General features: G+C 53.3%; 1 protein-coding gene and 2 long non-coding RNA genes across 6 annotated transcripts in view; 2 read left to right on the top strand and 1 right to left on the bottom strand.

The window, feature by feature from the left end:
- The window catches only part of LOC130707111 (uncharacterized), a 28,741-nt gene extending 23,050 nt beyond the window's left edge, over positions 1–5,691 (top strand). Inside the window, exon 2 of the long non-coding RNA XR_009007121.1 lies at positions 4,852–5,691. This is a non-coding gene — a long non-coding RNA (uncharacterized LOC130707111). The remainder of the gene's footprint in view (positions 1–4,851) is intronic.
- LOC103021013 (uncharacterized) overlaps positions 1–15,525 on the top strand; it is a 53,248-nt gene that overhangs the window by 24,100 nt on the left and 13,623 nt on the right. For 2 of the 3 annotated variants that reach the window (XR_449891.2, XR_009007119.1), the window contains exons 2-3: positions 7,616–7,704; positions 13,523–13,745. This is a non-coding gene — a long non-coding RNA (uncharacterized LOC103021013). The remainder of the gene's footprint in view (positions 1–7,615; positions 7,705–13,522; positions 13,746–15,525) is intronic. The other variant, XR_009007120.1, reaches the window with a different exon arrangement.
- Positions 1–15,525, bottom strand: part of ATCAY (ATCAY kinesin light chain interacting caytaxin) — a 35,132-nt gene that overhangs the window by 2,486 nt on the left and 17,121 nt on the right. Inside the window, exons 4-12 of one of the 2 annotated variants that reach the window (XM_007169182.3) lie at positions 13,197–13,418; positions 11,663–11,848; positions 11,136–11,238; positions 9,354–9,485; positions 8,602–8,688; positions 4,967–5,065; positions 4,186–4,221; positions 1,740–1,811; positions 701–733 (exon numbers count right to left, since the gene is read on the bottom strand). In XM_007169182.3, coding sequence (XP_007169244.2) covers positions 701–733; positions 1,740–1,811; positions 4,186–4,221; positions 4,967–5,065; positions 8,602–8,688; positions 9,354–9,485; positions 11,136–11,238; positions 11,663–11,848; positions 13,197–13,418 — 970 coding nt within the window. The remainder of the gene's footprint in view (positions 1–700; positions 734–1,739; positions 1,812–4,185; positions 4,222–4,966; positions 5,066–8,601; positions 8,689–9,353; positions 9,486–11,135; positions 11,239–11,662; positions 11,849–13,196; positions 13,419–15,525) is intronic. The other variant, XM_057540308.1, reaches the window with a different exon arrangement.

Below are 15,525 nucleotides of genomic sequence, written 5' to 3' on the forward strand. Positions count from 1 at the left end.
CATGCATATGACTGACCCCCAGTAAATACCCTGGACACCAGGGCTCAAATGAGCACACCTGGTTGGTGACACTTGGTGTGAATCACCACACCTGGCTGCTGGGAGAATTAAGGGCTGCCCCAAAACAACTCCCCTGGGAGACAACAATTGGGAGTGTGCACCTGTCTCCCCTCACCCCACCCCACGCTCTTTTTCCTATTGCTGACTTTGAGCTGTACCCACACCTCCACTTTAATAAACCATGACTGTGAGCAGATCAGCTTTGCTGAGTCTTGTGAGTCCTTCTAGCAAACCACTGCCCCCGAGGGTGGTCTCCAGGACCCGTGACACACAGGGAGGCTTTTCCTGGCATGCAGAGCCAGGCAGACACACTGAGATAGGTTGTGGGCAGACAGTGCACCCTCTGGCTGAGTAAAATCCTGGGCTTCAGGGGGCCTGGCTCTGGGTGGACATCTCAGTCAGGGCCGCTGTGTGGCTCAGCTCTGGGGCCTCCCGTTAATGACGCCCCGCTGGAGTGGAGCAGGGACCGGCTGCCTGGCCCCAGAGGAGGCCCTGTTGTCATGGTAACCACGGTCTCCCTGCCTCCCTGGTGCAGCATCCTCCCTCCATCAACAATAAGTCATGAGGCACTCATCCCAGGGTAGGTTCCACTTAGAATGTTTCCAAAAAAGGTGCCAAGATTGCCCCGCTTCCCACCCACCTTGTTTCCTGATCTTCTGTGGCCAGAGCAGACCTGTGGGAAAAGGAAGGCGTCTCAGCATTAGTTGCCTGTTTGGGGAGCCTTGGCATTTGGCCATGAGCCCCATGAGGGCCAATATGGCTTCACCCTGATCTGGCACAAAGCAAGTGTCAGCACGTGTCAGCTGTGTAACAAATGAGCCAGGACAGGCAGTCATGAGAATGGCCGAGCCCCTTTGCTGTCACAGAATGAAATCACTATTGCTGCTCCAGGTCCACCCATTGGGAAGGCTGAACCCATCCACCGGGACCTGCACAAAGGTCACCAGCTGGAACCTTCATCTGAGAGCAGATCTTGGTCTCTCGGCCACATCAGCTGCCCCTGGTCCCCGTGCTTGGCCTGTGCTGGATGCAGGGTGGGAGGAGGAGGGGGCAGTGGTCCCAAGATGCAACCGCTGCCCTCAAGGAGCTCAAGGACAGGAGAAGGAGGGTACGACAAGGGAGGCAGACCTGAAGAAAGAGACAGGAAAGGTGGGAGAGGCCTCTAGAGGCCAGGGAGGGGGTCGTGCCGTCTGTCTACACATCCCAGGGTGAGGCACTAAAGGACTTTCAGTAGAGAGTTGCTGGATTTAAAAAAAAAGGAGGGATTCCCTGGTGGTCCAGTTGTTAGGGCTCCATGCTTCCACTGCAGGGGGTATAGGTTCTATCCCTGGTTGGGGAACTAAGATCTCGCATGCCGCGGCCCAGCCGGGGAAAAAAAAAAAAGGAGAAAAAGAAGGAGGAGGATAGGAATGGGAACAACTGCTTAACAGGGTACAGGGTCTCCCTCTGGGCTGTGGAATGTTCTGGAACTGGAGAAGGTGCTGGTTGCCCAAAACTACGGATGCACTAAATTTACATTAAAATGGCTCGATGGAATGGGTCTCATGCTGGCCGATTCACAGTGGTGGTCTTACTTCAGCACCATGGTAATGTCAGATCACCTTCATCTGAGGTTCCCTGGGCTCAGCAGCCCCCCGCGGGTGTGGGCTCTGGCCCTGTGGCCACCTGCACACACTTACCTGTCCTCCGCCAGCCCCGCCTCCGCCTTCTCTTCAGACCTGGGCAGGACGCACTCTGGCTGCGGCCTTGTGCTGGGGACAGAAAGAGGTGACGAGGGATGACCAGACAGCCGAGTGGGCCCAGGGGCTCTCGGCTCCCACTGGCCCCTCTGTCTGGACCCACCATGTCCCGACAGCGATCAGGAGAGGGTTTGGCTGCCCCCGGGGAAACGCGGGGGCCCAGAGGGTGGACTGCGTGATGGGATGGCCAGGGGTTCATGAAGGTGGACGCAGATGGTTGGCGGGGGGGAGGGGGAGGGGCTGTGGGCCATTCCTTGGGTGCGCTTATCTCAGCTTATCGCCGCCGCAGGGGCCTCATGCACTTGCTCCCTGGACGCTGCTGCCCGTGTGCTGTGATTCTGGAAGGTGGGCGCCCTGCTTGTCCTGTCATCTCTCTACTCCCATCCATAGCTAAGGCTCAGGAGACAGGAGGAGCGTAACTCAGACAGAGAGACAGAGGAGAGGGGGCCCTGGGGGTGGGGAGAAAGGGAGGAAAAGAAAGAAGCCAGACCGACAGACATGACTACCTCACACCCATCAGGATGGCTACTACCTTTAAAATTAAAAAAAAAATTTTTTTTTGCCACACCACGTGGTGTGCGGGATCTCCTTTCCCCGACCAGGGATCGAACGCACAGCCCCTGCAGTGGAAGCGCAGAGTCTTAACCACTGGACCTCCAGGGAAGTTCGCAGGATGGCCACTACCTTAAACGTAGAACATTTGTTACTGTGTTGGCGAGGATGTGGAGAAATTGGAACTGCGCATGGCTGGTGGGGTGAGGATGTCAAATGGGGCAGCCGCTGTGGCAAAGATTCTAGCTGCTCCTCGAAAGATGAAACATCGAGTTACCGTAAGATCCAGCAACTCCACTCCTGGGTCTATATACACCCCAAAGAAGTGAAAGCAAGCACTTGAATAGATAACTGTACACCCGTGTTCACAGCAGCACAATTCACAAGAGCCAAGAGGTGGAAACCACCCCGGTGTCCATCGAGAGGTGATGGATGAACAAAATGTGGTCTATCTGCACACTGGAATATTACTCAGCCTTAAAAAGGAACGAGATTCTGACACTTGCTACAATGTGGATGAACCTTGGGAACATGATGCTCAGTGAGATAAACCAGATGCAGAAGGACAAATACTGTCTGATTGCACGTACACGAGGTCCTAGAGAGTCAGATCCACAGAGACAGGAAGTAGATGGTGGGGGCCAGGGGCTGGGGAGTCAGTGTTTCATGGGGACAGAGTTTCAGTTTGGGAAGATGAGAAAGTTCTGGAGGTGTCTGGTGGGGATGGTTGCCCAACAATGTGAATGTGCTTAATGCCACCGGGCTGTGCACTTAAAAATGGTTAAGATGGTGAACTTTATGTCCTGTGTATTTTACCGCAACTAAAGATATAAACAAAAAAACAAGACAGGAAGGAAGGAAAGAGGAAGGGGAGGGAGGGAGGGAGTAGAGAAGAGAGAGGAGGGGAAGGAGGAAAACTCCCTGGAAGGCGTGGGATGACAGGTCCTGCTTCCCTCCACGCCCCCTTCCACTCCACTCACGCTCATCACTATTAAACGACGCTGTGTGAAGCCGCCGTAATTTTTCTCATTATGTGTCTCATCTGCCAACATCACCTGTCCTGCCCCAGGATCTGCTTTCCTCACTGGGTGAGGCAACCCTCCCCTTTGCCCTTTGAGGAAACTTCTGGACCAGGACTCAGTCTTAATCGCCTCAGTCTCCCCCAGGCTGGCACAGGGCCTGGCATGCTTTCAACTCACTGAAAGCCCCAACTCTTTCTCAGACTTGCTGTGTGGCCTTGAGCAGGTGCCTTGCCCTCTCTGAGCCTCGGATTCCCGGTCTATCAGACGCTTTTAGGAATCCTGGCCCTGCCCTCCTGTTGGAGCGGAGGGGTGGGGATGGGGGGGATGAGAAAGGATACAGGAATGGTATAAGGGCTCCATAACTGGGTGGGACCGAAATAGTCCTGAAGTTCTGTGAGCACTGCCACTCTTGAAAATTAGCCAATAAGTCAGTGAAGGGGCGATTCTGGGCTAAGTCTGGCAGGGGCGAGCATGGAGCGGGTTGTGTTCCCCCCACTGTCATCAGGATTACTAGGAGAACTCTCTATGGAGTCCACTATTATTGTCCGGTGGGTTACATTGGTCCTGATTTCTCACAATAACCCTCAGGGTGGCTGTGAACTTTTCACTTGCCTAATGTCACTGTGACTAAGTGAGGGAGCCTGGATTTGAGCCTGGACCTGACTCCAAGCCCTTGAGAGGACAGGGCCTTGAGATACGTGCATGCATGACATGAGTCCCCACTGAGCGGAAACCACCAATTTCCCCCCAGCTGTGGGCCCGGATCAGCGCCAGCCCTAACCTGGCCCGGGCACAGGCCACTCCGCACAGACCTTTCTCTCCTGGCCTTGAGCCTTTCCTCTTCGTACCTGGAAGAGAGAGAAAGGAAAGCACATGAGTTGCAGTCTGGGAATCCCCTTCCCTCTGGGAACAGGGAAGCAATCTCACTGTCACATCTGAATACACGCCAGGTCTTAGAGCAGAAAGGACAGCCGGAGTTGACGGGTCTACTGGTCTTTTTTATGTTTCCTGCAGTTGCTTTACAAGCCTGCCCACGCCCACCCCACCCCAGGGCAGGGGATATCTGTTTGGTTGGTATATTCCAGCATCTGGAGTAGATGCGGCTCAGCGGATATTTTTTGCATCAGCCCCGAACACAGCCAGTATAAAGCGACCCCCTCATTGACGTGGGTTTGGTCTACAGGCCCCTCCATCAGGGCAAAGTTTTTCTGTAAAGGGCCAAAGAATCAGTATTTTTGGCTTTGCAGGCCAGTCTCTGTGGCAACCTCTCGATTCTGTTGTAGCTCGACAGCAGCCGTGGATGGTTTGTAAATGGATGGGTGTAGCCGTGTGCCAATAAAACTTTATTTATAAAGACAAGCCAGGGGGCCAGGGCTCACTGGCCCCCGGCCTGCACTAGATAGCCAGGCCCGCTGTGTTCTGTAATTTCACAGGAGCTTGTTTCACTGTATTTCCTTCTTTTCTGCTTTCCCACCCAGGTCTGGTTCCCTGGCAACTTGGTTGGGCTGAGCAGAGGCGGCTGAGAGGCGAGCAGCCCGGGGGCAATGGGGATGGAGGTGGCGGGGGGTGTTCCCATGGCCCAGGGACACTCACTGTAGCACGCAGTCTGGGATCTGCACGTGCTCCATGGGGATGAGCTGCTCCAGATCTTCCAAGCTGTGCACATACTGGATCTTGTTGATGAACTTGACGCTGGTGGGAGAAGAAGCAGGGAGACATCTGAAAGCCAGCCCTCAGAGTGGCTCCTCAGGGCCAGAAGGAGCGATGGCAGGCAGGGATGCACACGCAACACTATTCCGGGATGCCCCAAGCACCTTCGCCCAAGCTTCCCTCCCCACCCGTGCCAGCCTCCACCCCTGGCCCCTAGTGGGGGAACAGAGCAGAACCCGGGGTCTCCCCTTGCAAGAAGAGAAGCGTCCTGGACCACGTGTTGGACACCAGTCCTTGCTGAGCTGAGGAAATTCTTTGAAGGAAGCAGAGAGGAAAGAGACGCTGCTAGACTCCAGGCTCCATCCTCCCCAGGAGTTGCTCCTCTGTGTGCATCTTCCCAAGAATGCTTTTCTGGCACAATCGCCACTGCCCGGATAGCACCAGTAGTCATTTGGTCACGAGACAGGTGCACATGGGGACTGCTGATTCATTCCACATTCTTTCGGGATGAATGGTTTGTTCCGGTCCAAACCCCAGCTCTGGCTGTCTGCGACCCATTGAAGTGCTTTGTCACCAGCGCGTTGCTTTGAACTCGTGATTATTTTTTTAAAAAATTACCTTAAACCTAATTTTGGTAAAATGTCCAATAAACTTTTTTCAAGGTCAAATCAGTTTTTTTTTTCCTTTTAAAAAAATTATTTATTTAGTTGCGCCGGCTGTTAGTTGCGGCAGGTGGGCCCCTTAGTTGCAGCACACAAGCTCCTTAGTTGTGGCATGCAAACTCTTAGTTGTGGCATGCATGTGGGATCTAGTTCCCTGACCAGGGATGGAACCCAGGCCCCCTGTGCTGGGAGTGCAGAGTCTTATCCTCTGCATCACCAGGGAAGTCCCTCACATCAGTTTTTCTAATGATGAGAAATATAAGGCCAAGAGAATGTAACAGGACACTAAGTCATAAAACAATCAAATAACAATAAAGAAAAGAAAAAAAGTAAGATAGAGTCACATAGTTACAAAACTGTGTCAAGAAGTTTTACATCTATTTTTAGAGATTAGATAAGAATTCAGCTCAAACTTTCCAGCACCCGGCGAAAATGGAGACCCATGAGGAATGTTACAGTTTGCAGTGTCCATAAGAGAAAAATACACAGGTTAATCAGCAGAGGCCACTGGTAACCGATCAGAGAATGATAGACGGTTTTCCCACAGAAAGTCACAAAGCGGCCATGTGTACTGGAATAAATAAACCCCACCGCTTTCGTGCAGTTGAAATTTCTTTTCTTTCTTTCCTCCTTTCTTTCTTTGGCCGAGCTACTAAGCTTGCAGGATCTTATTTCCCCCACCAGGGATTGAAGCCGCGCCCTCAGCAGTGAAAGCGCAGAGTCCTAATCGTTGGACCACCAGGGAAGCCCCTGAAATTTATTTCCTTAATTAAAAAAAATTATTCTTGGAACATGAGTTCTTCCTCCAGTTGGTGTGACAGAAAAGTAAAGGGCCCAGGGACAGGGAGTGAGTCTCCGACCGACTCTACCTGAATACCCCGGGTCTGGGGGGCTCTGAGGGTGGATGATCTGATGGGTTGCAAAGGTGTTTTTAGGGGGCACAGAGGCGACACCTGTGGTCTGAGCAGTGGGCTATAATACAGGCAAGATCACATTGTGAGGACGCCATGGTAAAGCTGCCATGTCTGTTGTTGGAAACGGGTACCCGGGATGCTGTCTGCCTGTGAGCTGAGCTCTGTCTTGGGAAGCAGGGCTCTCGGGAGGGAGAATTCCAGTCCAGGGCGAGGCACGTGCCCATGTTTAGATCATCGTGGAATAAACAGGAGTTCTTTTTGAGATACAATCACAGAACCTCAGGGCTAGGGCCGGGTGGCAGCTGAGAATCTGTCTCCACTTCCCTCGGCTTTTAAACAGGGAAGCTTACTTTACCCCACTCTCCCCTCCTATTTCTCTGAAAGCTCAAAATGAGACCTTTGAAATTCACCACAGGAAAAGCAACCCAGGGAATTCCCAGGGGGTCCTGTGGTTAGGATTCCACGCTTTCATTGCTGAGGGCGCAAGTTTGATCCCCGCTCGGGGAACTAAGATCCCACAAGCTGTGCAGCATGGCCAAAAAAATAATAAAATAAAATAAAAGTAGGAAAAGCAACCCAAAGTGAGAGAATTATCCGCATTCAAGGCAAATTTCGGTTCCCGAATTACGGGATGTCGAGGACAGAAGGCAATTCTGTTAGGCTGAAGTGTGTGTCTACCGTTTTGCCCGGTAATTGTCATCATTAGCACAAATGACCCATAATTAGTGTATTAAAGGCCTGATTTCACTAATGTGCAAATGTCTGAGGGTGCTTGGGAGTCACTGAACAGAGCGTCTGAAGTTGCCTCCTTGCCTCAGCGCTGTGATGCTCTCAAGGCAAAGTTTGACCCCGTCTATTAAACTCATCACAGATTCTTCACTGGGAACGTGGAAATGAAGGGTCTTCATTTAATTCAATGTTTTGAATTATATTACATTAAATGTACGTTTAGTTTTATGTGATTGACGAGGGCGTTTAACATGACTAATTTTGTTTCACTTGCTGTGTGTGTCCAGGTGCTTCTATCTCGTGCACATTCCAAAGAAAGAACCAGCTTCTGAGACTCACAGGAGGTCACCTGTAAGCCCTAGGAATGTCCCATCTGGTAAGCATCTTCATTTACCCGGGACCCATAGTCTGTGCTAAAGATGTGCTTCCTGGTGGGGTCTTGGGCCATCATATCAGTTACTGAGGAACTAAGGGGGCTGCGTGGGCACTCCATCCCCGTGTGGCCAAGCCTCGGTGGAAACCCTGGACACCAAGGTCAGCTTCTCCGTTGGCAGTACTTCCTACACGTGGTCACACGTCATTGCAGGGAGAATGAAGGGCTTTGGGTACAACTCCACTGGGACAGGGCAATCAGAAGTTCCCTTCTGGCTTCTCCTGGAATCCCATACACACCTTTTTCCTTTGCTGATTTCAGTCTTCATCCTTTCTCTGTAATCAACGGTAACCCTGAGCACAACAGCTTTTCTGGGTTCTGTGTGTCCTCTTGGTAAATCATCAAACCTGAGGGTAGTCTCGGGCACCCCCAAAACACACATGTATCAGTTCACCACATCATTGTCCAGGAGTGGGTCAGACCCTCCTGGCATCCTAATGCCCCTCCCTCACAGATTCCAGAGTGGATGGAGCCGGCCTTCCTTCTGAGGGCGTGTGGTGGGCTGGTGACCTTGCTGTGTGACTCTGGGTGATTCCCTGGAATAGTCTGAGCCTCAGTTTCCTCATCCATGAAATGGGCGCGGCCAAGTCAACCTTTCAGGGCTGTGGCTTGTAAACTTTAAAAGGTATCCAACATTCAATATGGGAGAGCTGGTTGTTACTATTCCCACCCCCCCCCCCACCCTGTGATGTGATGTTCGTCACTACATAACAATACATATGATTTTAAACTGTTTAACGCAACCATATAGATTCATCAGAGAGGAGCTGGAAAATGCAGATTAAAAAATAAGACACACAAAAACCCAGGTGGCTATCCGGGCACAGGTCATGATCTTACCTGATGAAAGGGCGGGAGATGGCCAGCACGGTGCGGATGAACCAGGATGGGTGGACGATAATTAAGGACTTCAGGTTTTTCCGCAGTCTGCTTGGGGAGACAGAGGAAGCAAGATGCGCTCCTTGGGAAAGCCCCGGGGAGGGAGCAGCTAACCGGTGTTACCTTCTCTCTGTGCCCAAGAGGTGCTATGACTATCTCCATTGGCAGGGAAGAGGTGGAATCTCGGTAAAGCTAAGCCCCCTCGCAGAGTTTGCAGGTGGCAGAGCTGATGTCTGGTCTCCAATCTCTCTTAATTTAGAGTCTGAGCATTTGACTTCGTGGCCACAGCATCTCCCATTTCTGAAAGATTTTCTGGGGCCCCCCTGGTTCTGAGCACCTATTATGGGCATGTTGACTTGCAGCCCCCTTATTTGGGAAGAGGGTCATTGTAGGAGAAATTAGTTAAGGTGAGGTCATATAGGAGTAGGGTGGGCCCCTAATCCACTCTGACTGGTGTCCTTCTAAAAAGGGGACATTTGCACACAGGTGTCCACAGGGGAGATTCTCCCTCACGGCCCCAGAAAGAACCAACCCTGCAGACACCTTGATCTCGGACTTCTAGCCCCCAGAACTAGGAGACAATACATATCTATTGTTTAAGCCACCCAGTCTGGTGCTTTGTTACGGCCGCCCCAGCTGACCACGACACACCTTTCAGAGGGACCTCAGGGCCCCTTGCACCCCGAGGAGGTCCCCCAGCCCCACCCACTCACCTCCTATCAATCATCTGGTAACACTTCTTCAGCCAGCCGATGCCGGGCATCCTTCGCCGAGGCGTGGCACCGTTCAGGTACACGATCATGTAATCCTCGGCCACAAGGAGTTCCAGGCTGCTGATGACGTACCTGGTCACGGGACACAGACGACAGGGGGCCCGACGGAGGGGCTCAGAGTCAGGAAGCCCAGTTCCCGGGACTGAACCCCTGGGGCACCTGCCCTTTCTGCCTCTGCCAGCCACACCTGTTCAGGTGTTGTTGGCTGTCCTGGCATACTCGGCCCGGGGCGGGGGGGTGGGGGATGACCCCAGCCCACCCCAAATTTGTGTCAGTGGGCACAGTGATTGTAGTAGTTACTATTTTATTGAGCACTTACTAGATGCCAAGTGATTTATATGCATGGTCTCCATTAATCCTGGGAGGTGGGCTTCAACAGCCCCAGATACACCTGGGGAACAGGCACCCACAGCCAACAGTCCACTGCACCGGACATTAGGGACCTGGGGTCTGTCCCAGCCCTGTCTCCCCCTAAGTGATTTCAGAAGAATCCTTTCTTTTTTTTTCAAACAACATTTTTTTTAAAAATTTATTTATTTATTTATTTTTGGCTGCGTTGGGTCTTCGTTGCTGTGCACGGGCTTTCTCTAGCTGTGGCGAGTCGGGGCTATTCTTCGTTGCGGTGCGCGGGCTTCTCATTGCGGTGATTTCTCTTGTTGCAGAGCACGGGCTCTAGGTGTGCGGGCTTCAGTAGTTGTGGCACGTGGGCTCAGTAGTTGTGGCTCGTGGGCTCTAGAGCGCAGGCTCAGTAGTTGTGGTGCACGGGCTTAGCTGCTCCGCGGCATGTGGGATCTTCTTGGACCAGGGCTCGAACCCGTGTCCCCTCAATTGGCAGGCGGATTCTTAACCCTGTGCCACCAGGGAAGTCCCTTTTTCTTTTTTTTAAATATTTAGTTATTTATTTGGTTGCACCAGGTCTTAGTTGCGGCAGGCGGGCTGCTTAGTTGCAGCTCGCCGGCTCCTTAGTTGTGGCATGCAAACTCTTAGTTGCAGCATGCATGTGGGATGTAGTTCCCTGACCAGGGATCGAACCCAGGCCCCCTGCATTGGGAGCGTGAGTCTTACCCGCTGCCTCACCAGGGAAGTCCCAGAAGAATCCTTTCCTCTCTTTCAGCCTCTACTTCCCCATCTGTAGATTGGGGAGACTGGGCTCCCTGGTATCTCAGGCCACTTTCCGATCTGGCCTTCCATGGCTACCTCCTTTTCCTCTGGCCCACCTGGCATCCAAGCCCCGCTGTGTAAGAAGGAAATCTTCATAATAATGATAATAGGAGTGATAATGATTTGCTGAGTTCCTCCTGTCATCTGCCAGGCGCTTTATCCATATTATCTGTCTCCATCGTAATAAAACTGTACCTGTGTGTCCTTGGGCAAGTGACTTAACCTCTCTGTGCCTCAGGCTCTGCAGCCACAGAATGGGAGGCAACAGTAACTAACCCACAGGGTCCTGTCGAGGGTGGAATGCGTTATCACATACCAAGCCCTTCACTTCATGGCTGCCACATAGTAAATGCTCCATAATTGCTAGGGATGATGACAGTTGCACCCGTGAGGCCCAGCGGGCGAGCAGGGGACTCAGATGCAGGTCTGCTGGCGGCCCAGCCCTTCCCTGGTGTTGGGCAGAGCCCCCCCACCCAATGGGGTTCTTGCAGCATGGTCCCGCCCACTGGGCGGGGCCCTCAGAACTGTGGGCCGCTGGGACGGAGGGGGTGGGCCACTTACAGGAAGAGGTTCTCCATGATGTAGTGGTAGTCGGGGGAGCTGCTGTCTGGGAGGAAGCAGGCGGCAAAGACGATGATGGCGTTGAGACCTTCCCCGTAGTACCCTGGGGAGAGGCGGCCAGTGAGTGAGCAGCCCCAGGCAGAGACGGGTAGAGCCGCCTCCCAGCTCTGAGCCGCCCCCTGCTCTGCCCCACGCAGCGGCCTCGTCGCTGGCCAGCCCCTTCCCACCCACTGCGCACACCCAGAGGGTACAGCTCTGAGTCACAGCGACCTGGCTGGAGAAGCCAGCCAACGCTTGACCTGTCTCCGCCTTTGGCAGGGGACGCCAGCCACCCTCGTAGACACCTCTGGTGTGCATCCGGCACGTCTACGCCTTGCCCCCCTGCGAATTTCACCCCTGCACACCCGGACACTAGGGCTTAATTTAACATCCCCCTGGCTCAGAAGAAGAGACTGAGGTCCAGAGAGGGCCACTGATGGGCCTCCAGTTGCTGGAGCCGGGAGGGGGCCCGAGGGGTGTGGCCTCACCTCCGTGGGTCACCACCCTCATGTAGGGCCGGATCATGTGCAGGTCAATCCGGTGTTCCTGTTCCCCAATGATAACTGTCCGCCACAGACGCCCGTTGGCGGCACTGCCGTCCTCGGCGGAGCCATCCCCGAACAGGTCCGCACTATCCCCAGGCATATTCTTGGCGGCGGCCACGGGGGTGTCATCTGGAAGCGGGGGGCGGGGGGGAAGGTGAGCGGAAGGGACACCCGAGTCCGGACACCTCATCCCAGCTTCCCTCTCCGGGCTACCTTCGCCGCCTGTGGCCCCGGAGCCCTCTCCTCTCTCCCCAGGCCAGAGGCGAAACCGCTCACCCTACCCTTTGCTGACAGGCGGTGTTAGATTGGGGCTGCTGGGCGAGATGGAGGACCTGGGAGTCCAAAAGTCACGCCTAAATAATAATTTTTCTTTCCCCAAGCCGTGGAACACAGGAAAGTGCTCAGTCAGGCGGTTGGCCTGGGTAGAGCCCGTTTCTTGCTGTGTGACCTTGCACACATTCTTGCCCTCTCTGGGCTTCTCAGGATTCTTAACCACGCTTGAAATATCTGCCTCTTTCCCACCCGTCATCCTGCAATCTTCTTGCCTCAGAAAATAGCCTGGCCGTTTTCCCAGCTGCTCAGACCCCACACCCAGGTGTCACCTTCAACCCCCTCTTCCCCTTCGTACTCCACATCCACAGCAAGTGCTGTGGCTCTGCTTCCATTCCCATGGCCACTGCCATCGCCACCTTTCTGACCTGTGCTCTTGCCTCGGCATGTCAGCTCAAATAACACCCATCCAGGGAGGCCTGTCCCAGCAACCCTGCAAAGAGTCCTCCCCACCCCCAGGTAGCCTGGTTCAAGGAGTCTCGGCCTGGGCGCTTTTGACATTTGGGGGCCAGTCATTCTCTGTGGAGCCCCCTCCTCCATCCCAGGCACTGTGGGGTGTGGAGCTACCTCCCTGACCCCACCTACTTGATGCCAGGATTCCCCCAGTCATGACAACCACAGATGTCCCCAAACATGGCCCAGTGTCCCCTGGGGGTGGGGGGCTACATTGCCCCAGTGAGAACCCCCCTTCCCTCTCCCATCACCTCGTTTCCCTCACAGCACCAACGACCAGGTGCAATTATCTCGTGTGCATTTTTTCCGTTACCCAGAGCCTGGCTTTCCGATGGCCACGCGAGCAGGCAGGCGATGTCTATTCCTGACATGCCCCCGCCTGATCTACCTGCCGCCCCCTACACAGCAATCAAGACCTGCTCCACAAACACCTGTGGAATCAGGGGGAGGCCCTTCCTCTGGTCTCGGTCCCCTTTGACAATCGGGTGAAAGACACATCTCCCAGCAAGTCCACAAGTCCATGAAAAAATGTGCATGGAGTCCCAGGAGCTGTCCTGGGAGCCGCGGGTTGGAAGACCTGTCCCCCTTGAGCCTACAGGGGTGGAGGAGGGGGGCTCCAGTCAGCTGGTCCCCAAGCCAAAGGGAGCGCTGGGGTCCGATTTGGGGGCTGGGCAGGTGCGACGAGCGACCTCACCTTCCCACTCCAATTCATTGCCGTTCCCCAGGAATTCCAGCGAGTCGGTCTCATCTGGGGTCTCAATGTCATCCACGTTGATATCCAGGTCATCGGGGGTGTCCAGGAAGTCATCGGACAGCAGGGAGCCCTCGCTCTGGTCCAGGGAAATGTTGATCTCGGGGGCCACCAGCGTCTTCCGCTTACGATGAGCCGCGTTGAAGTTCAGAGTGTTGGGAGGGGCTGTGGGGGAACAGGAAACCAGAAAAAAACAAAAGCAAAACAAGATCAGTCACTTTTGCTGTTTTCTTTCTTCTTCCCCCTCTCCCGTTCCCAACCTGGTGGAGATCCACTCCGCCCCGTTGAGGGGAGTGGTTAGAAGTCAGAGGACATCCTTTCATGGCAGCGGTTAATGTAACCATCTAGCGCGGAGGTCAAGGGCGGACACTTGGACGTAGGGCAGACCTGGGTTCAGAGCCTGACCTCGCTATTCACCAGCTCCGTGACCCTGCAGTGCCATGTTGCTCTGAGCTTGACTCACTTTTACCATCTGCAAAATGGGACTCACAGGTGAGTCGAGTCAAGGTTGAACAATGATGTGGGGATTAGACCCCGGGCAGCCTGCCCTCCAGATGGTGTGCTCTGGACCTACCAATATCTGCGAGTCTTGTTCCTTCTGGCTAAGGCTGGCAGAGAATGTCCACGTTCTGCTTTTGGCCTCTCTGTGATGCTCAACTCTAACAACTAACTTTTAGTGATCGTGTAATGTAAGCCAGACACTCTGCAAAGCTCTCCCCTGCGTTTTCACATTCCAACTTTGCTATTGCCCCCTTTAACAGATGAGCAAACTGAGGCACAGAAGGGCAGGATCCTCCCATTTCACTCTGAAGCCTGTCGGGATGGATATTCCCCATGGTTTGGACCGCTTCCTCCTAAAGACTCTTAGCCTGGACTCTGGTCTCCTTGTAAAAGGTGGTTTCTCCTCCTGGGCTGCCTCCCATCTGACAGCCCCCAGAGCAGAGCCAGCCCCTCAGGTTTACCCTGTTTCATTACACAGCCTTGGAGGACAAAATAAGTAAACTAGTAGGAGACTCCTACCCCTCTTTTATTGGATGAAGACATTCATTGATCCATAATTTTTTTAAATTAATTAATTAATTAATTTATATTTTTGGCTGCGTTGGGTCTTTGTTGCTGCGCATGGGCTTTCTCTAGTTGTGGCGAGCGGGGGCTACTCTTCGTTGCGGTGTGTGGGCTTCTCATTGTGGTGGCTTCTCTTGTTGCAGAGCATGGGCTGTAGGCACGCGGGCTTCAGTAGTTGTGGCACACGGGCTCAGTAGTTGTGGCTTGCGGGCTCTAGAGCGCAGGCTCAGTAGTTGTGGCACTCGGGCTTAGTTGCTCCGTGGCATGTGGGGTCTTCCTGGAATAGGGCTCGAACCTGTGTCCCCTCCACTGGCAGGCGGATTCTTAACCACTGCGCCACCAGGGAAGCCCCCACTGATCCATAATTAAATGGACCACATTTTTTTTTTTCACCTTGAATCTCACTTTTTTTTTCACTTTGAATCTCTCGGTCCCTAAGCAGGAGGTCAGAGGTAACTGCTTCAGGAGACACTGGGATAGAAACATTCGCTTTGGCAGAAAATGATAAAAACACAGCATTCACATTTATCAAGTGCCTGCTGTGTGTGGGGCACTGGCATGATTTCCAGCTCTCACCATGACCTTGTGTGGTGGGAAATATCACCCATTTTACAGATGCGGACATTGAGGCGGGGACTTGCCCAAGGATCCGACCCCAGACTTCTCAACTCACTCTGCCTTTTTCACGGGAAGTGTGTTAGGAGCAGTGAATCAGGAGTGCTTGATTTAAAATACTGTTACTCTTCCTGATGGGGTCAAGCTGTGGGTCACAGCATGGTGGCAGTAAGACTAAAGGTGCAAGGAAGCACGGCGGCAGTATGCCACCACATGGACCTGGAGGATAGGGCAATGAGCCAAACAAGATGATTCTCCAGGCCTAAAACCTAATGGAATTTGCCCTGCTAAGTTTCAGACTTGCTGGGTCCCGTGACCCCTTTCTTCCTTCCAATTTCTCCCATTTGGAATGAGAATATCTATTCTATGTCCATCCCGCCATCGTGTTTTGGAAGCAGAGACATTGCCTGATTTCATAGGTCCACAGCTGGAGAGGAATTTTGCCCCGGGATAAATCACACCTGAGTTTTTTTTCCTCCCTCCTCTTGAGCCCTTCGACTGATTAGACACAGCCCACCCACACAATGGAAGGCAATCTGCCTTACTCAAAGTCCATGAATTTAAATGTAAATCACATCTAAAAAAACACCCT

Source organism: Balaenoptera acutorostrata, chromosome 2 (assembly GCF_949987535.1).
Source record: "Balaenoptera acutorostrata chromosome 2, mBalAcu1.1, whole genome shotgun sequence".
Taxonomy (NCBI): domain Eukaryota; kingdom Metazoa; phylum Chordata; class Mammalia; order Artiodactyla; family Balaenopteridae; genus Balaenoptera; species Balaenoptera acutorostrata.